Source organism: Populus euphratica, unplaced genomic scaffold, assembly GCF_000495115.2.
Source record: "Populus euphratica unplaced genomic scaffold, PopEup_1.0 scaffold271.1, whole genome shotgun sequence".
In the NCBI taxonomy this organism is placed as follows: domain Eukaryota; kingdom Viridiplantae; phylum Streptophyta; class Magnoliopsida; order Malpighiales; family Salicaceae; genus Populus; species Populus euphratica.
In genome coordinates, this window is record NW_011499926.1 from 547,532 (window position 1) to 572,815 (window position 25,284).

Consider the following 25,284-nt stretch of genomic DNA (forward strand, 5'->3'; position numbering starts at 1 on the left):
AGATTCCATCTTTAGTTACTGACCGAATTTTTCATGTAAGAAATTACATTGGAAATTGCCGACAGAAATCCATCGCTATTATCATTGAACATTACCAATAAAAAATAATTCATCAATAATTTCATAGCGGTAGTTAAAAGGTTTGTCAGGCTATTAGCTGCTCAACAACCGCAGAGTTGTGGGGTAAAAGTAACACCTTCCCTGACAAGCAGCTGCCAACTGCTTTTGTAAGATGAAGACATTATAGTGGATGGAGATTGTCTGCCATGAATAGATTCAAAATAGGGGAGCTGGATCGCTATGACTGAGCTTTGTATTCACATGGGCAATGGATGGTAAACTTTGGATTTATGTAGTAATACTTACCCAACTAGCCAGAGCTGTAATAAATATTTAGCCATGTTTAAGCTAGAGTAAGTGAACTAGGTCTTCTGTGGAGTCAACCAAACTTAATGCACAAATAAGATACTTTCGATATCAGGTGGGACCACAATTCACATTATTCTTGCTGAAATTTTAAACATCAAGTTCCATCAATAGATAATCTGTGTTCGCAGAAATATCTTTATTATGGGCCAAGCTAGGCTGGCAAATCCACAGCTCCATGTTCACTGGCATTCAACTTTATTGACAGGAAAGTCCTAAAAAGTATATTTTATGAATTTAGGTAAACAAGTAAAATTCTAACTATTCTAAATTCTTATAAGAAGTGTATATCTTGACTTGAACTTGAAATCTGCCATGTAAATCTCAAACTTTTTATCATTACGCTATGCTACTCCGCTTGAGACGCATGTCATGATATTGAATAATACGGAAGCGTATGATTGCAGTTTATTGTTTGTCAAAATATAGAACTGAATCTTGCTTTGGAAATTGTAAGGAAAAAGAAATTGATGGGGATCTCCCAAAGCTTTTCTCCGTGATTGTATGCTGATTTGAAGCTCCCATAAGCTTCAAACACCCTCAGCAGGCCATTATTTTGCTAGTTAAGGCAGCTGGACTCTGGTAACAGAATCAAACAGGGAACATGTTAGCTGAACATTTCAGTAAATCAGAATAATTTTACACGCTAAACATATATACAGTTATTTATTTCTTGTGGTCCTGGAGATGGAATGACTATTTCATAATGCCTATCATGCATGTGGTTGTTCTCAAACATCAGATTCGAAGCCTTCAACAAGCTTCAGTTGTCCACCAACCCACCGAACCTGATTACCTGATATTTTGCATAAAGATAATATGGTCCAATTGGACCTCTACCTCCCAGTTCATAGAGTTCTTGCGTCGTACGTTTCTTGTCTATCTCCTGTGGAGTTGGAGTTAGAATATTCCATGCAGCAGCAAGCTCATCGCTCCTCATGAAGAGATGGTTGTCTCCATCAATGAAATCAAGAAGAAGATGCTCATCTGAATCAGGAACCTCCGCATTATACCTAAGGAATTAAAATAAAGAAAAAGCCAGACGTCAAATTATAGAACAAGGTGGGTGCTGAATTGGCTTCACTTGGAAATGTGAATTTAGGCAGAACATGTCTTGTAACGTGAAAGTGCTTACTTGTCCTTGGACAGCAAATTGAGTTCAGAAGCATCCAACTGCAAGCCAACTCCTGAACACAATTCGTGTCTTAATTGTAGTTCATCATGGTCAGAAAATTCGATATAGTGATAGCAAATGGTACACCATTTGCTCCCTAGTAACTCACACAATGCGTGTCGTAATTTGGGCATATAAATACCTCGCACAATTCCCTTGTTCTCTAGTTTCATTCAGCGCAGAACTCAAGAGTTCAGCTGTGTACACTCAGAATGTGAAGAGTTTGGATTCCTGAACTTTAACACTAAGTGTTCTCAAAGAAGTTCCTTTTTAAGAGATGATCTATCCTTGTATTTAACACACACTGCTCTAACTCTGCTGCATCTTAAGTTCCATGCATCTTGAAAATACTACTCTGAAGCAAAAGTACTCAGTTTGTTTTTCCTTGCTTTCTCCATTTGCTTTGTTAGTGCTGTTTCGCCGAACTTTTATGACACTATTTATTAGTGGTTGATCAGCTCCTGCCTTCTCACTGCGCTACTGCAGGGTGGCTGTAGTTGTATATCTATACAGCCCAGGTACAAAATCACAAAAAATATGTCATTCTAGTGGGGACATAGACCTGCTGGAGGTTGCGATGCCTTTTAATTTGGTCCGGTGAAGGTGACCGAAGTGAATCAACTAGGATGCTTTCTTTCAAAGCTGCTATTAACTAGTGGGTGATCATATACGTCATAGGATTGCATCAGTCAAGAATCTTTTTCCTGTAAAATTTTCTGTCACCTTTGATAACTGTCGTTGTTGTTTCTGTTGAGCTCCATGATATCTGAAACTGTACCCGTTAGTGGCCAAGTACTTCGATCCTCAAAAGATTTTATCTTCGGAAATGCTAATGAATGAGAATCATGATTTTTTAAGCAGATAATCTTGTGATGAGACAAGTATCTACGAAACATTGAGCATCACTCTGGCTGCCCCAACACACACACAAAAAAAAAAAAGTTGTTGATTTAGGCCAACCAAAATATTTTAGATCTTTTTTAAAAAAAATAATTAAATAACTTTAGGATTTTTAGTAAAATACATATATTACACTATCCAACCAAGTTGACCTGAAATTTTTTGTTCGTCAATAAATAAAATAAAAAATTATATTTTGACTAGGAAAAAAACCCAAAAAAAAAACTAAAGCAAAAAAAAAGATTAAACACCCAAAAATATAATAATTCAAAAAATTTTAGAACAAAATAGATCAAACAAAAAAAATAAAAAATACAAAGAACACTCAAGATAAACCCAACAACGTTAACTCAAAATCTAGAACAGATTTCATAAAATCAAAAGCATGTAAAGTTATAAATCATTTAAGGATTAAGAATTAAAGGTTCATTCACTTCAATTATCATTAAATCATTACAATTTGATTAAAATAGGTTTTGGTTCAAAATTAAAATCTTAGGATTAAAAATCATTATAAATGTGTTGTTGATACAAATAACCACTAGAATATTAGTTAATCATGCATAAAAAGGGATTCTTTGCAAACGAATGGATCAAAATTGATCCAAACAATAATATTCTTCTTAATAATATGAAAAACAGAACTCAACGAAGAACCCAACCATGAGGTAGCCATTATCAAGCCTAGAAATGGGCATTTTTAACCTCTACAACATGCTTTCTTTATCCCAACAAGTCACAATATTATACATAAATATGTTTGAATTTAAAACTAGCCAAAAAAAAACATTGCAATATCAAGATGAAGAATGAAATCCCAAATCCAAAAACTAATAACCTCAAACAACTTACATATTCATGCAATATGGATTTAAAATTAATTTTTTGAACATATTTTATGCATGAACAAGTTTAATAAACTAAGGATAAACACTCTTACTTTAACACGTATAGCTTAGGCTAGACCAAAAAAAAAACAAAATTTATATATCAAAAGGAGAACATAAAAATCAAATTTAATACATCAAAAATATAAAATAACAACAATAGAGAAGTGAAGCAACATTATTTTGTAAACATTTCAAATCTTTTTTCTATGATTGTAACTATAAATGTAAGCTAAAGAAAAAAAACAGGCCATAAAGGACCCGTTTCCAGGTGTGGAATATATACTTAGAATAACTATGCTCTCTTAGCTTTTCTTTAGAAACTTTTGCCTCTTACAAATTTACATAACTTAAGAAAATTGTTGTCTCTTACAACTAGTCAAAAATTTTGTTTAAACTTTTGGACTTTTACCCTTATATTTCTTATTGATATTTCTTTTTTTTTTCTTATCTTTTCTTATAATTTTCTTTTTTAGTTCCCTTTTATTTAGCATCTTTTCTTGATCTTAAAGTGGTATTTATAAGGTTTTATTAGGGTTTTGAGAGGTCTTGATTTTATTTCTGACCTTTTAATCTTGAGATAAGTGTTGTAAATCCTTAATAAGAACCCATTGAGGAGCTTTTGTATGTAAACACATAAAAATCAAATTGTTTTTTGCATGATAGTTGCGTTGTTGGGGCTGATTGAATTGCCTACTTTCAAGATCTCGTTAGAGCAATTCTGACTTCATCGTCACTTGAAATCACCTAAACCTGGTAGAAAAGGAGAATATCATTCATTTGGATCCAACCTTACTCAATTTAAAGATCTGTAATTTCATATTCATACGTTTGAAGTTGTTAACTCAATTAGTCAAAACTATCAAAATAGCGGTGCAAATTGACGAATGATGTGTCATTCACCTTACTTTGTTAAGTTTGAATGACATGTTATTTAGGATTATTAATTTGAGATTTGGCAAAATTTAATCAAGTCTTTATTCTTCCAATTGCTTTTAGCTATAATTGTCTCAAGACTTTTAATTTCATGTAATTTCACCCTTTTCAAATTCAATTAGCAGCCTCAAAGTTGACTGTTATTTTCATTTAAGAAATAATAATTAAATAACTTTAGAATTTTTAGTAAAATACATATATTACACTACCCAACCAAGTTGACCTGAAATTTTTTGTTTGTCAATAAATAAAATAAAAAATTATATTTTGACTAGGAAAAAAACCCAAAAAAAAACTAAAGCAAAAAAAAAAAGATTAAACACCCAAAAATATAATAATTCAAAAATTTTTAGAACAAAATAGATCAAATAAAAAATATAAAAAACACTCAAGATAAACCCAACACCGTTAACTCAAAATCTAGAACAGATTTCATAAAATCAAAAGCATATAAAGTTGTAAATCATTTAAGAATTAAGAATTAAAGGTTCATTTACTTCAATTATCATTAAATCATCACGATTTGATTGAAATAGATTTTAGTTTAAAATTAAAATCTTAGGATTAAAAATCATTATAAATGTGTTGTTGATACAAATAACCACTAGAATATTAGTTAATCATGCATAAAAAGGGATTCTTTGCAAACGAATGGATCAAAATTGATCCAAACAATAATATTCTTCTTAATAATATGAAAAACAGAACTCAACGAAGAACCCAACCATGAGGTAGCCATTATCAAGCCTAGAAATGGGTATTTTTAACCTTTACAACATGCTTTCTTTATCCCAACAAGTCATAATATTATACATAAATATGTTTGAATTTAAAACTAGCCAAAAAAAAACATTGCAATATCAAGATGAAGAATGAAATCCCAAATCCAAAAACTAATAACCTCAAACAACTTACATGTTCATGCAACATGGATTTAAAATTGGTTTTTTGAACATATTTTATGCATGAACAAGTTTAATAAACTAAGAATAAACACTCTTACTTTAACACATATAGCTTAGGCTAGACCAAAAAAAAAATTATATATCGAAAAGAGAACATAAAAATCAAATTTAATATATCAAAAATATAAAATAACAACAATAGAGAAGTGAAGCAACATTATTTTGTAAACATTTCAAATCTTTTTTCTATGATTGTAACTATAAATGTAAGCTAAAGAAAAAAAACAGGCCATAAAGGACCCGTTTCCAGGTGTGGAATATATACTTAGAATAACTATGCTCTCTTAGCTTTTCTTTAGAAACTTTTGCCTCTTACAAATTTACATAACTTAAGAAAATTGTTGTCTCTTACAACTAGTCAAAAATTTTATTTAAACTTTTGGACTTTTACCCTTATGTTTCTTATTGATATTTTTTTTCTTATCTTTTCTTATCTTTTTCTTTTTTATTTCCCTTTTATTTAACATCTTTTCTTGATCTTGGAGTGGTATTTATAAGGTTTTATTTGGGTTTTGAGAAGTCTTGATTTTATTTCTGACCTTTTAATCTTGAGATAAATGTTGTAAATCCTTGATAAGAACCCATTGAAAAGCTTTTGTATGTAAATACATAAAAATCAAATTGTTTTTTTGAATGATAGTTGCATTGTTGGGGTTGATTGAATTGCCTACTTTCAAGGTCTCGTTAGAGCAATTCTGACTTCATCATCACTTGAAATCACCTAAACCTGGTAGAAAAGGAGAATATCATTCATTTGGATCCAACCTTACTCAATTTAAAGATCTGTAATTTCATATTCATACGTTTGAAGTTGTTAACTCAATTAGTCAAAACTATCAAAATAGCGGTGCAAATTGACGAATGATGTGTCATTCACCTTACTTTGTTAAGTTTGAATGACATGTTATTTAGGATTATTAATTTGAGATTTGGCAAAATTTAATCAAGTCTTTATTCTTCCAATTGCTTTTAGCTATAATTGTCTCAAGACTTTTAATTTCATGTAATTTCACCCTTTTTAAACTCAATTAGCAGCCTCAAAGTTGACTGTTATTTTCATTTAAGTCCTTAGTTTTGAATTTGGGCATTCCAACCATCTTCTAAATTTATGTATTTTGACCTTCAACTAACCATCAAACTTTTAATTTTTTCAATTTGGCCCTTGATTTAGTCCATTCCAGTCCCTGCATTATGTATATTTTTTAGTCTGGTCCTTAATTTTGAATTTCTTCAATGAAGTTTCTAATTTTTTAGAACAAAATAGATCAAATAAAAAATATAAAAAACACTCAAGATAAACCCAACACCGTTAACTCAAAATCTAGAACAGATTTCATAAAATCAAAAGCATATAAAGTTGTAAATCATTTAAGAATTAAGAATTAAAGGTTCATTTACTTCAATTATCATTAAATCATCACGATTTGATTGAAATAGATTTTAGTTTAAAATTAAAATCTTAGGATTAAAAATCATTATAAATGTGTTGTTGATACAAATAACCACTAGAATATTAGTTAATCATGCATAAAAAGGGATTCTTTGCAAACGAATGGATCAAAATTGATCCAAACAATAATATTCTTCTTAATAATATGAAAAACAGAACTCAACGAAGAACCCAACCATGAGGTAGCCATTATCAAGCCTAGAAATGGGTATTTTTAACCTTTACAACATGCTTTCTTTATCCCAACAAGTCATAATATTATACATAAATATGTTTGAATTTAAAACTAGCCAAAAAAAAACATTGCAATATCAAGATGAAGAATGAAATCCCAAATCCAAAAACTAATAACCTCAAACAACTTACATGTTCATGCAACATGGATTTAAAATTGGTTTTTTGAACATATTTTATGCATGAACAAGTTTAATAAACTAAGGATAAACACTCTTACTTTAACACGTATAGCTTAGGCTAGACCAAAAAAAAAACAAAATTTATATATCAAAAGGAGAACATAAAAATCAAATTTAATACATCAAAAATATAAAATAACAACAATAGAGAAGTGAAGCAACATTATTTTGTAAACATTTCAAATCTTTTTTCTATGATTGTAACTATAAATGTAAGCTAAAGAAAAAAAACAGGCCATAAAGGACCCGTTTCCAGGTGTGGAATATATACTTAGAATAACTATGCTCTCTTAGCTTTTCTTTAGAAACTTTTGCCTCTTACAAATTTACATAACTTAAGAAAATTGTTGTCTCTTACAACTAGTCAAAAATTTTATTTAAACTTTTGGACTTTTACCCTTATGTTTCTTATTGATATTTTTTTTCTTATCTTTTCTTATCTTTTTCTTTTTTATTTCCCTTTTATTTAACATCTTTTCTTGATCTTGGAGTGGTATTTATAAGGTTTTATTTGGGTTTTGAGAAGTCTTGATTTTATTTCTGACCTTTTAATCTTGAGATAAATGTTGTAAATCCTTGATAAGAACCCATTGAAAAGCTTTTGTATGTAAATACATAAAAATCAAATTGTTTTTTTGAATGATAGTTGCATTGTTGGGGTTGATTGAATTGCCTACTTTCAAGGTCTCGTTAGAGCAATTCTGACTTCATCATCACTTGAAATCACCTAAACCTGGTAGAAAAGGAGAATATCATTCATTTGGATCCAACCTTACTCAATTTAAAGATCTGTAATTTCATATTCATACGTTTGAAGTTGTTAACTCAATTAGTCAAAACTATCAAAATAGCGGTGCAAATTGACGAATGATGTGTCATTCACCTTACTTTGTTAAGTTTGAATGACATGTTATTTAGGATTATTAATTTGAGATTTGGCAAAATTTAATCAAGTCTTTATTCTTCCAATTGCTTTTAGCTATAATTGTCTCAAGACTTTTAATTTCATGTAATTTCACCCTTTTTAAACTCAATTATCAACCTCAAAGTTGACTGTTATTTTCATTTAAGTCCTTAGTTTTGAATTTGGGCATTCCAACCATCTTCTAAATTTATGTATTTTGACCTTCAACTAACCATCAAACTTTCAATTTTTTCGATTTGACCCTTGATTTAGTCCATTTCAGTCCCTGCATTATGTATATTTTTTAGTTTGGTCCTTCATTTTGAATTTCTTCAATGAAGTTTCTAATTGTCTATTAAACTTCAATATTTATACAATTAAGGCTCTAATTTGACCAAATTAACTCTTAAAAATTGCAATCTAACCCCTAAAATTTAATTTCTATTAATTAAAGCCTAAATTGACTTTAAAAATTAGTTTTCTTACAATTAAGCTCTTAATAAATTCAATTAAGTCCTTAAACATCTAATTTTAATTTTTTTTCTTCTTAACTTGAATTTTTCTTTGCCAATAAAGCTTTCATCAATCAAAAATACACTGTTAAATTTTTAAATCTTGTATATTTTGATCTTTTTCAACCAGTCTTCAGTAGTCTCCTAGACGTTCTGGTATATTCTTCTCACTAATATAATTTTTTATTTTCTTCCAATATTTGAAAAAAATTGTTGTATAATTTTTATATTATATCACAAGTTTATTCATGGTCACTTAGTAATGGTGTGCGTGAATTTAATAAAATAGATTGAAAATTATATGAATTAATAAATTTTAAAAAGAGTTACTAAGACAAACTAAAGCAGGAAGGTGAAATATATATATATGATCTTGTATTGCAAGGTGCTTTTTGAATTTTTTTTATTTGATTATATGGCGTTCATGCAACATGGATTTAAAATTGGTTTTTTGAACATATTTTATGCATGAACAAGTTTAATAAACTAAGAATAAACACTCTTACTTTAACACATATAGCTTAGGCTAGACCAAAAAAAAAATTATATATCGAAAAGAGAACATAAAAATCAAATTTAATATATCAAAAATATAAAATAACAACAATAGAGAAGTGAAGCAACATTATTTTGTAAACATTTCAAATCTTTTTTCTATGATTGTAACTATAAATGTAAGCTAAAGAAAAAAAACAGGCCATAAAGGACCCGTTTCCAGGTGTGGAATATATACTTAGAATAACTATGCTCTCTTAGCTTTTCTTTAGAAACTTTTGCCTCTTACAAATTTACATAACTTAAGAAAATTGTTGTCTCTTACAACTAGTCAAAAATTTTATTTAAACTTTTGGACTTTTACCCTTATGTTTCTTATTGATATTTTTTTTCTTATCTTTTCTTATCTTTTTCTTTTTTATTTCCCTTTTATTTAACATCTTTTCTTGATCTTGGAGTGGTATTTATAAGGTTTTATTTGGGTTTTGAGAAGTCTTGATTTTATTTCTGACCTTTTAATCTTGAGATAAATGTTGTAAATCCTTGATAAGAACCCATTGAAAAGCTTTTGTATGTAAATACATAAAAATCAAATTGTTTTTTTGAATGATAGTTGCATTGTTGGGGTTGATTGAATTGCCTACTTTCAAGGTCTCGTTAGAGCAATTCTGACTTCATCATCACTTGAAATCACCTAAACCTGGTAGAAAAGGAGAATATCATTCATTTGGATCCAACCTTACTCAATTTAAAGATCTGTAATTTCATATTCATACGTTTGAAGTTGTTAACTCAATTAGTCAAAACTATCAAAATAGCGGTGCAAATTGACGAATGATGTGTCATTCACCTTACTTTGTTAAGTTTGAATGACATGTTATTTAGGATTATTAATTTGAGATTTGGCAAAATTTAATCAAGTCTTTATTCTTCCAATTGCTTTTAGCTATAATTGTCTCAAGACTTTTAATTTCATGTAATTTCACCCTTTTTAAACTCAATTAGCAGCCTCAAAGTTGACTGTTATTTTCATTTAAGTCCTTAGTTTTGAATTTGGGCATTCCAACCATCTTCTAAATTTATGTATTTTGACCTTCAACTAACCATCAAACTTTCAATTTTTTCGATTTGACCCTTGATTTAGTCCATTTCAGTCCCTGCATTATGTATATTTTTTAGTTTGGTCCTTCATTTTGAATTTCTTCAATGAAGTTTCTAATTGTCTATTAAACTTCAATATTTATACAATTAAGGCTCTAATTTGACCAAATTAACTCTTAAAAATTGCAATCTAACCCCTAAAATTTAATTTCTATTAATTAAAGCCTAAATTGACTTTAAAAATTAGTTTTCTTACAATTAAGCTCTTAATAAATTCAATTAAGTCCTTAAACATCTAATTTTAATTTTTTTTCTTCTTAACTTGAATTTTTCTTTGCCAATAAAGCTTTCATCAATCAAAAATACACTGTTAAATTTTTAAATCTTGTATATTTTGATCTTTTTCAACCAGTCTTCAGTAGTCTCCTAGACATTCTGGTATATTCTTCTCACTAATATAATTTTTTTATTTTCTTTCAATATTTGAAAAAAATTGTTGTATAATTTTTATATTATATCACAAGTTTATTCATGGTCACTTAGTAATGGTGTGCGTGAATTTAATAAAATAGATTATTTTTAAAAAAACATAATATATAGACATCAAAATTGAAGATATTGATGGTCAGAATGCAGTCAACCAAGAGCTTTCTCTCTTCTTAAATTTTTTGTATGATTTTATCTCTCATTTCTCAAGATTGAGGGACTAAAATATTAAAAAAATAAAGTGTGTGACCAAAATAAAAAAAAATCCTTAACAAAAAAGGATTAAATATAAATAAATTAAAAATTTAGAGATGAAAGTGGAGTTTTACGCTCACAATGAACATGGAAAGAAGGTTGTTATGTTACTTATTGCCAAAGTTAATTTTAGGGCGTTGTTGTTTTAATTTTTTCAGCATAACTACAAAAAACTTTTTGTAAAATTACCATGTCATTTTAACTCCAAAACAATGTCCGACACTTCGGACCCGTTATAGCATGCAATCCAAAAACAAAAGGAAAAGATAGGATAACGACAACATATTTTTTTAGGACCAAATTCATAGAGAATAAAGTTCGATTACCTAGTCAAAAGAATCTAAAACTCAACTGTGTCTGAAACTAGGCTTTGCTGTTCTTGTAAAATTACCTAGTTCGATTAAAAGTTGACCGTGTTCTGGAAACGAGGCTTTCTTGTTCTTGTTCTTGTTCTTGTTGGAGAAAGAAGGTATATGCTCCTAAACTGTCTCAAAACTATTTAAAAAATACAGCGTGAGTTCTCGTCGAACAAGTGTTTACATGACTTCTTGTGTCCGCTTCAAAGAGTGAGGTTATCCCATCACTTGTGTAAGAACATAAACTTAAAAAAAAAATCTCAATTACCTCATATATAGAGACCCAAACAAGCCAGAGAGACGTCAGCATACATAATATGTTTTCGATAAACTCAGCACATCATGGAAATGCTGCCCAGTATTGCTGTTACTTATTGTAGCGCTCGACCTTTCATTGTGAAAGCTTCTCAACATGCAAGAAGAGAAAAGGGAGTTGGGGGAGGAGGCCAGCTACCCTCTACAAAGAAAGCTTTAGGTCCAAGCCAGTGCCTTCTTCTCCCTCGTCCTTTTTCTCTTCTTCCTTTCTCTTGGAAGGACCGGCTGCTGCCTGACCATCCTTGCCATCCTCCAAGAAGTCTTCTGGCAGAAATGATGGATTCCAAGCCACACTAACCTTCTCTTCTCCAACTTTCCTGATCTCCTCTTTCTCTTTAAATATTCTATTTGAGTTTCTTCTTATCTGATCATGCATTTGTTTTGTACTTCTCAGCAAAGCAAAGAACTTCTCCATCTTCTCTTCTTCTTCTTCTTCTTCTTCATCATCATCATCTTCCTTTCCCTTTTCTTCTTCTTCAACATACTCCGTCTTCCTCTTCTTTGCTTCCCTCTCCATGCCAAGCTAGCAAGCTATTTCCTCCTACAAATAAAAAAATATCAAAGAGAGAAGCATAAGCAGTAGACCATAGAGTATCTCTTATTGTAGTATGGGTTATTGTAGTTTGATGGGTTAAACCAAACCACATACTAGACTCGCACTATGACCACTCTAGAAACCGTGTTAGTTGACTCTTTGTACAGAGTCACCATAATGTAGTGCAGGTATCACAAGAATTCTTTTACAGAAACGGGCTTGGCTTTTCATTTTTGATTTGAATATTGTGAAAGCATCCCTCCATATATAAATAATTGTTTAAGACTTGATTGGTGCAGACTTTAGTTTCAATGTACAAAAGCTGATTTAAAAATTAGCCCACCAATAAGCGTAATAAAATTTTGATTTGATTTCTTGCAAAAACAGATAAAAACCGTAGTGAGTCCTCGATTCTCTTCAGGAATGATTGGCTGTAGATGGAGTGGATACTATGGATGGAAAAGAATAATGGCTAATAAGGTCACTGGCTGCTGCCCGTGATGCTGTGTAGCATACCGAATAAAGGTGATGCAAGCACCATGACATATTGTCATTTTGGAGTCTTCCTAGAGGGCCAGCCTGACATTTTTGTGAGAATATATGCATTGGTGGTTCCTTTTGGTATACTTTTATGGCCTGTATTTAATTGACACCTTACAAAACTAATTTCTCTGCCGTCTGGTTTCCTTCATTACTTGTTCTATGTTCATAGCAGACTCTATCACTCTAGCAATTAATCAATTGTATTTTGTCATCGTGATGTCATATTGATGATCTCATACTAGTTTAAGGTACAATTTATGGTTGTCATCCTCCAAGTGGAGCTTCACAATGACATGTAATTTGTAGCAAATTGAAAAGTTGGGCTCGAGGTTCTTTCATATTTCAACGAAGCAAAGCTGAAAGTCTGTTCGGCCTGCTGTACAAGCTGCTTAACAACCACAGAGTTGGGGGGTAAAAGCAACAACTTCCCTTGTAAGCAGCTTCCACCTGCTTTTGTAAGATGAAGACATTATACTGGATGGAGATTGTCTGACATGAATAGATTCAAAATATGGCAGTTGGACCACTATGACTGAGCTTTTTATTCACATGGGCAATGGATGGTGAACTTTGGATTTAAGTAGTAATTACCTACCTAACTAGCCAGAGCTGTAATAAATATTTAGCCAAGTTTAAACTAGAGTAAGTGAACTAGGTCTTCAGAGGAGTCAACCAAACTTAATGCACAAATAAGATACTTTCGATATCAGGTGGGACCACAATTCACATTATTCTTGCTGAAATTTTAAACATCAAGTTCCATCAATAGATAAGCTGTGTTCACAGAAATATCTTTATTAAGGGCCACAAGCTGGCAAATCCAGAGCCCCATGATCACTGGCATTCAACTTTATTGACAGGAAAGTAGATTCTGCTACTGATGCACAACAGCATGGTATCCAGGGTTAATGTGTAAAACACAACTCAAGTTCTGACAGTTGAGCATGTCATGATATTGTATGATACAGAAGCGTGTGATTGAAGTTCATTGTTTGTCAACAACATAGAACTGAATCTTACTTTGGAAATTGTAAGGAAAAAGAAATTGATGGGGATCTCCAAAGCTTTTCTCCGTGATTGTATGGTGATTTGAAGCTCCCATAAGAAGCTTCAATCACCCTCAGCAGGCCATTATTTTGCTAGTTAAGGCAGCTGGACTCTGGTAACAGAATCAAACAGGGAACATGTTAGCTGAACATTTCAGTAAATCAGAATAATTTTACACGCTAAACATATATACAGTTATTTATTTCTTGTGGTCCTGGAGACGGAATGACTATTTCATAATGCCTATCATGCATGTGGTTGTTCTCAAACATCAGATTCGAAGCCTTCAACAAGCTTCAGTTGTCCACCAACCCACCGAACCTGATATTTTTCATAAAGATAATATGGTACAATTGGACCTCTACCTCCCAGTTCATAGAGTTCTGGCGTCGTACGTTTCTTGTCTATCTCCTGTGGAGTTGGAGTTAGAATATTCCATGCAGCAGCAAGCTCAACGCTCCCATCAATGAAATCAAGAAGATGCTCATATGACTCAGGAACCTCCGCATTATACCTAAGGAATTAAAATAAAGAAAAAGCCAGACGTCAAATTATAGAACAAGGTGGGTGCTGAATTGGCTTCACTTGGAAATGTGAATTTAGACAGAACATGTCTTGTAACGTGAAAGTGCTTGCTTGTCCTTGTACAGCAAATTGAGTTCAGAAGCATCCAACTGCAAGCCAAGTCCTGGAATCTTATTATTAATCTTTACCAGAATAGCTTCATTAGGTGCATCACTCAGGATCATCTCATTAGTAGCCAGATCAATATGTACTTTGACATGTTTACAATAAAGGTTCTCGGGGACATAATGGAAATGTACACGTATCTCCACTCTGCCTCATGTAGTTCATCATGGTCAGAAAATTCAATATAGTGTAAGCAAATGGTACACCATTTCCTCCCCCTAGTAACTATCACATGGATAGAAGAACTAACACAATGCATGTGTCTATGTGCATATAAATACCCCGCACAATTCCCTTGTTCTCTAGTTTCATTCAGCACAGAATTCAAGAGCTGAGTTTGGATTCTTGAATCTTCATATTCAAATTTGAAAACAATGATGAGCCATGGAGAAATCAGGCAATCTCATAATCGAAGCATCTTGGGTTGTTTTAGTGCCAAATTTTGATCTTCTACATAAATTATCATAGAAGTTCCACAGAACATGTGCAAGACGAAGTCTTCTGATAAAATGATCTGAAATATCATGCAATGTTTCAGTGACTGAGCGGTATATTGCGGGTGGTGTATTTAAGGTTTGCCACATCATAGAATGCAGCACAGATTAATAAAATACATAAACTCACCTGCATACTGTGTACATTAAGTTCAGCTTCATAATGGCTCCAAGACCAGACTAGAGAACCTCACCACTGTGAGGTTATCAATGAGGTTCCTTCTTAACAGATGATCTATCCTGATGTGCACAAAATTTAAGTCATATTCCAATCAACTGAAGTGAATAGCTACAAAAGAAAATGTGCTTACTGAACAAATATTGCGCACACACGGAACAGATATAGCTAACGTCAACTGACACTTGTATAATTATTTCTCATCACACTTAGAGAGAAGACCTTGTGAATTGGTGAGAAGACAGTGCATCAAACCCAAAAGGTTTCACAAATATTATTCGATTCCAGCTCTTCAGTGTTAGGGTATTATCAGCTAGACAGGATGCAACATCACGGAGTGCTTCTTGTGACACAGAAAGGTAGTGTTCCTGTTTGCTTTAGATCCCACCTGCATTGGTGTGCTATTACAGAATCAGTTATCAATTAATCCAGCTACTCTATTTTACAGTCAACAAAAACCCCACCTAGTCAGAAAGCAATTTTAATATTTAAGCATGTGCCAGTAAAAGTATACCTCAATCTGCTCCATTCTGGCCTTTAGCTTTGAAATCCTCTCTCAGTTATCATAACGTCCTTTAAGACTGTAAATTCTGCTATGGAAAGCCTCCATTTGTCCCCACAGTTCTGCCTGAAACATTTCCAAAAATTGATGATTATTGCAAAGTTGAGAACCTGTGATACAGGAATAACCATAAGACATTAGCATACATTCAATAATTTATATTCTTACTTTTAGCATTTACTTCATTTTACAGAATTTTTTTAATGAGCATTGTTGTGGGTAGTATTAACAACTCAATTGACAGGCCCAGGAATAAATATCAGATATTCTCCGTACGCAATGCCCTTGTTAACTAAAGCTGTGAGATTTTATTGATAAGCGACCCGCTATATTTGTTTTAGTCATTTCACAGGGAGGTTCAGAAAGATTGAGTTTTCTTTGGCATGATTGTGGATCAATGTTAATTGGAAGCATCTTCTTGTGCCAGCCATATATAGAAATGCTTGCTCATTTTGACCATTCTACCACATAATTCAATAAAATTATTGATTGAAAACTCGTAAGGTGATAAGAGAACCATACTGGTGACCAATGCGACAAGTCAAAGTTGAAGCTGTTATGGATCTGAGATCTTCAGCCGTCAAATTCTTTCTTGAATAACCAAAGATACCAGCATCCTGCATCCATAAAACTACTCAAACTAAGAGTAAATACAAAAGTAAACCAGTGTAAAGGGATATGAACACAACATACTGGAGACTAGCTAATTTCGCTAATTCATGTATTTCCACTTTCCCTTTATGATTGAAGTATATCCACATACCGAGCTTACCAGATACATGTACAAAAAAAGGGAATGTACACAAAGAAACGTTGAGTATTGACATCAGAGTAAACCTCACCTCAGATAGAAATCCATTATAATACAGAGTAAATAATGCTTGAAAAATTTCCCCCTTTGCTAGCTCACCAGTTGCTAATGACTGCAATGCAGAGAGAAGGTCCTCTACCACCCTCAGTCGGATAATTCAAGGAATGACTTGGCAAAGGCACTACATTTGCGAAGGAATCAGGTTGGAGCTCATGCAAGAACTTTCTTCAGGTTCCGAAGTTCTTTTTGTCTCTTGATCAGAATCGACACTCAGAAAACACATTTTGACAACAAATTCAACTCAAATGGACACAAACAGGTGCGCACCCTTTTGGTAGTAATCATCACAACAAAACACAAACTTTCAATATAATAAATCATTAACCATGAAGCAACACTCAATACACAAACTGTCACGCACACAATCTTCAGTGGAATCTACAGTCGAAAAACAAACCTTTACTACAAATTCAACTAAAATCCATACACAAATACATGTTAGTAACAATGAATCTTCATCACGACAAAAACTTACTTCCATTTTCCTCTTTTCGATTAATTACACACAGACTATCACTATAATGAATCACTAACACTCGAAGCACGATCTTTCACCACAAACTCCTCTGAAATTAACCCACACGTTTACACTTGTAAGTAATAAAAATCACTATTAACAATGAACTATTACTAACCATTGGGAAAATTTTGATTTTTTGGAGTCATGAACTCCTTCAAAGGTCCAGACTTCCTATTCATTTGCCAAATATTGAATCTCTGTGTCGTCCATAGCTTTAACCCACAAAACCTTCTACATAAACCACCTCCTCCTCCAAAATTCCTTGTCACAAGCTAACATAAACCGCCAGAAATCAACAAACTTAGTAATATATTCAAAAGGGCACTTATAGAATCACAAAAGGTTCAGTACTTTATAGTGCAAAATCTCATTGACCTGCAAGCTAGAAGGAGGGTCTTTGGGAGAACTCGAACATGGAGAAATGGGTCTAGAAGTTGAAGAATCCCAAGAGGGTATTGATAGAGTTGGGAATAAAAGTGACATCCTTTCTGGATTTTATTGAGGTTTAGACAGTAAAGGTTCGGTTCTTTTACCCATGGTGGAAGAAGAGGGCGGGAGATAGTTGAGGATGAATGTAACTTGGGTTTGGCGAGACTGGTTGTAGTGGATTAAATGAGGACACCAGATGACTGTAAATTGGACTTTCCCAGAGGAAGTGCGGAACTAGTGACTACAATGGGCTGTTGGTGAGAGGCTTTCTTTTGTTTTCTTTTGAAATAATTTTCCTACAGAGGAAGTTATTTTCAATCAAGTCTTGGATTAATTATTTGTATCTAATTAGTTTATAAAAAAGTAAAATATTTTTTAATATATATATAAAAATCGTGTAGTTATTTCATTGTATACCATTTTATTATTTACTTTCTTATGTTTTATTATAGATAATAATACTGAGATTTTGAAAAAAATTCAAATTAGTCCTAGAAGGGTAATGGAATGGACACTCGCACCATTAAAAAACAAGTGTGGGTAATGTTTCACGGTAGTCAAATTTAATTATATATTATCTTATTAGATGCGTAATTGTGTTGTTTTATATGATATGATATAATTGCTGTTGATGATTTGTTATTTATATTATTTTTTGTTTTTACAACAAAAGTATATAATTGTCATTTTTATTTATTGTTTGTTAAATAAAACATATTTATTATACCCAAATTGCTTAGGATTTTATTGTTTTTTTGTTTAATAATGGTGTAAATGACATATCGTTTATCTCAACAATTTTTTTTTAAAAAAAAAGATGCGTCAAATGACATATCGTACATCATGTTCAGATTTCAGTTATCATAATTAAGTTTAACATGGATGTCAGACACGAGGTTTTTGGATTTGACAACCACACAAAATATAAGTATTTTAGATCTGACAATAATACCAAATTCAAGTATTGATGGGTGAGAAAAGAAAAAAAATGATTGGAATCTGATCTAGAAAAAGAAAAATATCATTTTCTTGATTTCAATCCAAGATGCTTAGGTCTAGTAACAATTCTATATCTAAGCAATTTAAATCTAGAATAATAATAATTTCAGGTAATTTGAATTTAACAATTATGTTATATTCAAACTGCTTAATTTGATAACCAATACAAACAAAAAAATAAGCAATGAAGAACAAGCATGTATCATGTGTACACTTGCACATACTTTTAATAAGGCAAACATGAATAACATCATCCAAAAGATATAAATATAAATAATTTATGTTTCTTTAAAAAGAAAGTATACTAGGAATGTAGATTTTCAAAAAACAAAAAACTACACAGTAAAAACAAAAAATAGAAAAAATAACACACTATTTTTTTATTATTTGAGTGTTAATATTTTAGTTTTTAGTTATAGTTTAATATATGTCTTTCGTATGTTTTCATGTTCACTAATACTAAATTTTATATTATCTTGGATATTTTATGTATTTTATATATTTTTTATTTTTTAAAATATCCAAAAAAACACTCAAGAATATATACCATGGATATAAATAATAATTTTTTAAAAAAGTGTCTTGAAATATTTCAAAATCCTTTCTTTATCCTTATTTTCAAATCTCAAGTATTTCTATATAAATATTTTTAAAAATATATTAAAATATTTTTTTCAACATCAGCACATTGCAAATTAAGATTATCATAAAATACTAAAATAAATCAATTTAATATTTTTTATATGAAATATATTTTTAAAATGCATTCACACACAAAAGTGAAGTAGACACACAATATTAAATAGCCAGTCTCCATCATTTAACTTAAAATACTAATACATATATAGACACCAAAATCTTATCAGAATATTGCCAGCAGATGAGAGCCGATAATGAGGTGTGTCTAAACAATGGGCATGGTGAATGTTGTTCAGCCATGGGAATCAATGGATGAATTCATGATGATGAATTTTAATTTTATATATATATATATATATATATATATAGAGAGAGAGAGAGAGAGAGAGAGAGAGACACACACACACACATGTGCATGCATGCGTGCCTCCCTGCAGGTCCACCTCATGGCCTCATCCGTGAGGTAGTCAACGACAACCACTCTATTATCTTTTTGCAATTTGCAAATCTCCTTCTAGATTAGTAGATATCACACTTGATCACGGAAGGGAGTTAATTCCAGTGATTATTTTTTAAGATAATAGATACGTGGACTGTTAGAATAACATATCAGGCTGTTTTCAAAAAAAAAAAAAAAGTTAAACAATATATTTATTTTTATTTATTATTTTTGTTTGTAATTATATCAAGCAAGTTCCTATCATTTTTCTATTTATTTTTTTTATTTTAAGATACTAACCAAACAGATCTTGAGATGATAAAGCTATACCGCGAAGGTGATATCCCAACTCTCTTGTCATTTTGGTTTCTTTAATCTATATAATCAGTTAATTTGCTTAGAACAATATATAGTATAAATGAGTCATGCATGTGTTCTTATTAAATTGATATTTATTTATTTTAATATGTTAATAACAAAAAGTTTTAAAAATAATTTAATATATTTTTAATAAAAAATTATTCTTATAAAAAATTTAAATGACAATATCAAACATAGAATTACTCAAACATATCATATAGATATAGATTAGAAAAAGGGCGCATGGATTTATGGGAACCCTATAATATTAATTAATTAACTTGCTAATCCTGCCATCTATAATCGTTTTGCTTTCCCAAAGGGAATACAGTACAAATTAACTAACTTGCTAATCTAAATTAGTAAAATACACATGCCAAGAAGATTAATTATTAATCTTAAACCTTAAATTTAGCAATAAGATGGAACGATGATAGCTCACCTAAACATTAATGTTTTCTAAGCAATAATAGTTTAATACATTTGAGGTATTGCTCTACGTGATCCATGGCCTGTCCCTCTCTTTGTTTTTTTTTTTTATTATTATTTTATAAAAATAAACTTGCATAAATGTTTAGTAAATTGGATGCTATTTTCATTTAAAATAAGAACACATGAGATATGAGATTCAAACCATGCATGGTACCTGAGTTCTTATTATTTTTTCTTTTTAGCTAATATTAATCCACTCTTTATGAGTTTGAAAGATTAAATATATATTTTCAAATCAATCATGTTAATCAAAATCAAGCTATATTTTCAAATTAATTCATTCAGATACATTGATCAAGTGAATATATCTTTTCTCAAATAGTGATCTTTTCTTATTATTTCTTATTTCATTTTCATTTTCATTTTCATTTTTTTTTATAATAACTGGCTTCTTGTGAGCCCTTTTTTTGTTCGATAATAATTAATTGAGTATATATTTAAAAACTAAGTAAATCAACTAATTAATATGTATCAAGTTATCTCTTTATTTAAACTCAATCACATGCATTATAGCTTTGATAAATTACTTGTCTCATGAGTTTTTATTTCACATTTTGGCAGTTAATTCACCTCCTATGAGCTCTTTTTTATATGCAATTAATTATATTTAAAAATCAAGTAAACCGACATTAACTTCCATAAAAATATTCTAAATATTGATTTGAGAATTAATTTAAACTCAATAAATCAAAACATGAAGTAAACCTCCTTGATCCACAAGCCCAGCCATTGAAGATTTGAAATAGAATTAAAAGTTTATTTATTTTTGTGTTTTAATATTATTTCTTTTCTACAGAATAAAAATGAAAGAACCGACAAATCATTGTCTAACCGGAAAACAAGAAAAAGCAACAACCGCTCTTTAGCCTTTGCTATTCCTTGCAGCAGGCCAAAGTGCTCTCCCACTCGTCAATAAATGGATAGACAGTGTTAGGCCCTAGGCCTAGCCACCCACCTTATTCTGCCAATGGAGAAGCCATTGGGAACTTGAACTCTACATACTAATATTAAAAAATATAATTTTAATCACGTTTTCAAATACGTTATTAATCCAACGGTAAATGTTATGCTTTTCATTTCTCTATATGTGTAACAAAGGTAACTCCTATATTTTACTACCATAATGATATAAATAAATAATAAAAAATACCTAAATTACATGTAGTTTTTGTTGTATTATTATTTTTATTTACCTTAAATATTTTGTTTTTTTAAGTGAACCTTCTCCGATAAAACCACATTCTTTATTATAATAATAATATTTTTAATACCTATCAAGAAAAAAATATTTTTCAACTCCTTTGTCTCTCTCTCCCTCTCTCTCTTCTTATAAATTGATTGGAATCTTAATCAGTTCGTCATTAGTGTTAAATCAACTTTTTTCAATAGATAAGTGGTGGTTGAGTCACTTATTATCCTTTTTATCTTTCCTCTCTTACTTTCCTTCTTTTGAAGATTACAGGTAAGAAAATTTAGGAAAGGTCTCATCTTTTTCTTCTTTTTGAATTTCAAGATAGATGCTTTTGGTCCCTTTTGTTTTTATCGATTTCTGGGTTTTGATTATTTTCCTGATATATATGGTCATCTGGGTGGTCCTTGATCAGTTGTTTCCTGATTGTGTACCAACTTGAATTTTGAGTACAGCTGGATTTACAGTCGTTTATTTCATCTGGGGTTGTGTTTTTTCTTTCAAAGGTGTGATCTTTTTGAGCTGTGTACTTAAATGATTCTGGATTAGATTATCAGATTCATCTGCAGAATCTTAAGATATGTTATTAGTTTTTTTTTTTTTTTTTTAATTCTGATGTTTTTCGTTGTTTATTGTTCCTTTGATCAACAAAGACGTAAACTTTACTCCTTTGTTGTGTTTTATCTTGAATTGAGGCTATTGGTTCCGTCAGTATAGTACTTGGATTGTCAATTTCTCCATATAAAGTTGCAGAAAGTCGTGAAATTTTGTTTCATCAAGAGTAGAATTGTTCAGGGTCCAGTCATTTAGTGTTTCTATTATTGAAATTCATTGCCATGATAGCTAAATTATGTCTGCAGATGTATTTTCTGTAATTTTTAAGCCAAATTTGATAGGATTTTAGGTCTAAGGAGCGAGTTTGTTTTTGTTTTGTCACTGACTATAACAAGGGATAAGGGCATTGTAATTTTCTTTGAATGTTAATGATTGGAATTGTAGTAGTTCTATGTTCTATTATCCCTAACCGAGTCTAATTGCGAGGCTGATGAGCCTGATTTTTTGTTGAATCATGCAGGTGTTTGGATTTCAATCTAATTTTCATGCTATAGTACCTTTTCGATCAAGTAAATCTTGATAAAGTGAATTGGTAATGGGGTCTGAAGGGCCTCCAGCTGTAACAGTCCATGTGACTGGATTCAAGAAATTCCATGGAGTTGCTGAGAATCCAACTGAGACAATTGTTGGTAATATAAAAGAGTACATGAAGAAGAAGGGCATGCCAAAAGGCGTGATTCTGGGGAGTTGCAGTGTTCTTGAGACTGCAGGACAAGGAGCGGTCGCTCCACTTTACCAAATATTTCAATCTTCCATAAACTCGAAGGATTCTGAATCCTCAAGTCCTGGAAGAGTCATTTGGGTATCATCCATATATCTTTTCTTTCATATCTCAGCTTCATGTATATTGCTTGTCTGACTCCTTCCAACATCTTATGTTTTCTGCGTGCCACTCGATACTGTTTTTGCAAATGATTCATTCAGCTACACTTTGGGGTCAATAGCGGGGCAACAAGATTTGCCATTGAGCATCAAGCTGTCAATGAAGCTACTTTTCGCTGTCCAGATGAATTGGGATGGAAGCCACAGGTAAGACAAATCATTAAGGTCTTTTCTTTTAGTGATTTTGAGGGTTTTTTTTTTTGGGTGTTTTTAGAGTTCCATTATTTTGGTTTGCAGAAAGTACCCATCATTCCTTCAGATGGTGGAATTTCACGAGTTCGAGAGGTATATTTGGGTTTCAATTTACCTTTTCTTTTCCTTCATTTTTCAAAAAGTTGATGCTATGTCGCCTGGCAAATAGAAATAATCAATTTGTTAGTGCTTTTTTTATTGCATCTTATTATGATTTCGGTTTTTTTCTTCTCTTTGGGGTTGGACCCTTTTTTTGGTATCCAATGCTCCTTGTTTTACATTACATCCTATCTTTTTAATGGCACCAAAGTAGCAGAATATTCCATGGCCAGTTCTCCTTTCTTTCCAGTGTTCCTTTACTTGTAAAGCAAAGGTATTTGGTGGCGTAAAGCCTCTATGCTATTGATTTGGTGCTCAATAGAAACTGGCTCTTCTTCTTTCATTGGAAGCCTCTGTGCTACTTTCTTCAGTTTGAAAGCTGACATGACTTGATACCACACAATTTATGCTAATAGGAAGTATCTGAACTATGCGATTGATTTTTTAGGTGCACTTTTTTGTTGTCCATCTGTTTCTTGGGACAATCACATCTTAAACTGTTCAGATACTAATTCAAATTGTCAAAGGCAACGTAAACATCAAGAAATTTCCTGTGGCAGTAATTTGGATCATGTCACCCATCAGTTTATGGATCCCAATATTTCTTTTCTTTGCAATTTCTTTGCCATTAAGAAGAGAAATTGGATCAGGGGAAGCTAATAACTATACCATTAAATTATGTAAACTAGAATCTATTTTATTATGTGGGAGTTACCCTTTCAGAGCCAGGCTAAGCAAATGAAATGAAGAGAGAACTATCCTCTCTGCTTGTAGCTTCTTTGCTTTTCTTTGTCTAGGACGTTTTGCCGTGAAAAATACTGTACTAGGTTCTAATTCTGTTTTTAGGTAGGATGTAGAGATATCGTTGGATGCATTTTATTTTTGTTGCCTTTGTTCTGTTGCACTTTATATAAGGGTTTCTTCTTCTCAATGCTCACAGACCACTCTTCCTGTTGAGGAGCTCACAAAGATCTTGAAAAAGAAAGGCTATGAGGTGATGACATCTGATGATGCAGGCCGCTTTGTATGCAATTATGTTTACTACCATTCACTTCGGTTCGCAGAGCAAAATGGGACAAAGTCTCTCTTTGTGCATGTACCTCTGTTCTTGACCATAGATGAGGAGACGCAAATGCAATTTGCTGCTTCCTTGTTGGAGGTACTTGCTTCTTTGTATTAGTAATATCTTTTATCATCCATCTTGCTCTTAATCTCCACAAGCATTTAAGCTTGTACAGTAATGGATGACTATTGTTAAGATGGATGCTTGTATCGAAATGTTCTAATAAACGAATGGGTGTATGGTGAATGAAAAAAAGTGTGCTAATTGGTTGCTCAAAGACTTCTCATGTACTTTCTTCGACCTTTCCCAAAAGGTTTGGCAACTGACTGAAAGGTTCTTGAATGCCAGTTTACTATGTGAATGAATAAGATTTCAGTTCGCTATTATCTTTATTCATTGTACACATTACATAGCTTCTACCTCCACCAATTGGTGCTTTCAATATTGCTCCAGAAAGGGTTTTTGTCGACAACTCGGTGGAATTTTACCCTTCTCAAATTGGAATATGAAATCCTATCTCATAATAAAAAATGTCAAGACTCTCAAAAGGTAGCAAGGCACAAACATGGAATACAATATGCCATTCTATTTTCTTCGTGATCCACTCTGGCTTGCTGATTTCCCTTCTTGGATTCTTGTTTCTGGTAAACCAAATGGACCATCAGTTCTTGAAAACTCTTGCATTGTATGCTCTATCTCTTGCCCTGAATAACTTCAACTTTCTTAAATTGACACTTGAATTATCAAATTTGAGCCATTTGATGGATTGTTAAGGCTTGAAATCTGAACTAGAAATCTAGAATGCTACATGCATTGCCACCTACTCTTTCCAGTTTCAACGTTGAAGTTGTGGCTTTGGCTTTGTGAG

At 31.7% G+C, this 25,284-nt stretch overlaps 2 protein-coding genes and 1 pseudogene across 4 annotated transcripts; 1 reads left to right on the top strand and 2 right to left on the bottom strand.

Annotated features, from left to right (window-relative positions):
* Nucleotides 1–942: 942 nt before the first annotated feature.
* On the bottom strand, nt 943–16,595 carry LOC105135752 (glucose-6-phosphate 1-dehydrogenase 4, chloroplastic-like; annotated as a pseudogene).
* LOC105135689 (protein NIM1-INTERACTING 1-like) lies at nt 11,364–12,433 on the bottom strand. 2 transcript variants are annotated; one of them, XM_011040692.1, is made up of 2 exons: nt 12,239–12,433; nt 11,364–12,119 (listed from the first exon to the last, which is right to left on the bottom strand). In XM_011040692.1, the coding sequence occupies exon 2, from the start codon at nt 12,093–12,095 to the stop codon at nt 11,721–11,723; it is 375 nt and encodes a 124-aa protein (XP_011038994.1). In that variant the 5' UTR covers nt 12,096–12,119; nt 12,239–12,433; the 3' UTR covers nt 11,364–11,720. The 2 variants fall into 2 exon arrangements, with proteins under 2 accessions (XP_011038994.1, XP_011038992.1); XM_011040690.1 differs by having other exon boundaries at nt 12,228–12,433.
* A 5,040-nt stretch (nt 16,596–21,635) lies between the features above and the next one.
* LOC105135693 (uncharacterized) lies at nt 21,636–24,758 on the top strand. 2 transcript variants are annotated; one of them, XM_011040699.1, is made up of 5 exons: nt 21,636–21,838; nt 22,641–22,982; nt 23,105–23,209; nt 23,300–23,347; nt 24,294–24,758. In XM_011040699.1, exons 2-5 carry the CDS (start codon nt 22,716–22,718, stop codon nt 24,531–24,533), a joined length of 660 nt encoding a protein of 219 aa, XP_011039001.1. In that variant the 5' UTR covers nt 21,636–21,838; nt 22,641–22,715; the 3' UTR covers nt 24,534–24,758. The 2 variants fall into 2 exon arrangements, with proteins under 2 accessions (XP_011039001.1, XP_011039003.1); XM_011040701.1 differs by lacking the exon at nt 21,636–21,838 and adding an exon at nt 21,871–22,071.
* Nucleotides 24,759–25,284: the final 526 nt, after the last annotated feature.

Bases quoted from the DNA above. Each gene is read 5' to 3' on its own strand.
- LOC105135689 (XM_011040692.1), bottom strand. From the start codon at position 12,095: ATGGAGAGGGAAGCAAAGAAGAGGAAGACGGAGTATGTTGAAGAAGAA.
- LOC105135693 (XM_011040699.1), top strand. From the start codon at position 22,716: ATGGGGTCTGAAGGGCCTCCAGCTGTAACAGTCCATGTGACTGGATTC. The intron at 22,983-23,104 runs GTATCATCCATA...TGATTCATTCAG, and splicing joins GTCCTGGAAGAGTCATTTGG to CTACACTTTGGGGTCAATAG. The intron at 23,210-23,299 runs GTAAGACAAATC...TTTGGTTTGCAG, and splicing joins AATTGGGATGGAAGCCACAG to AAAGTACCCATCATTCCTTC.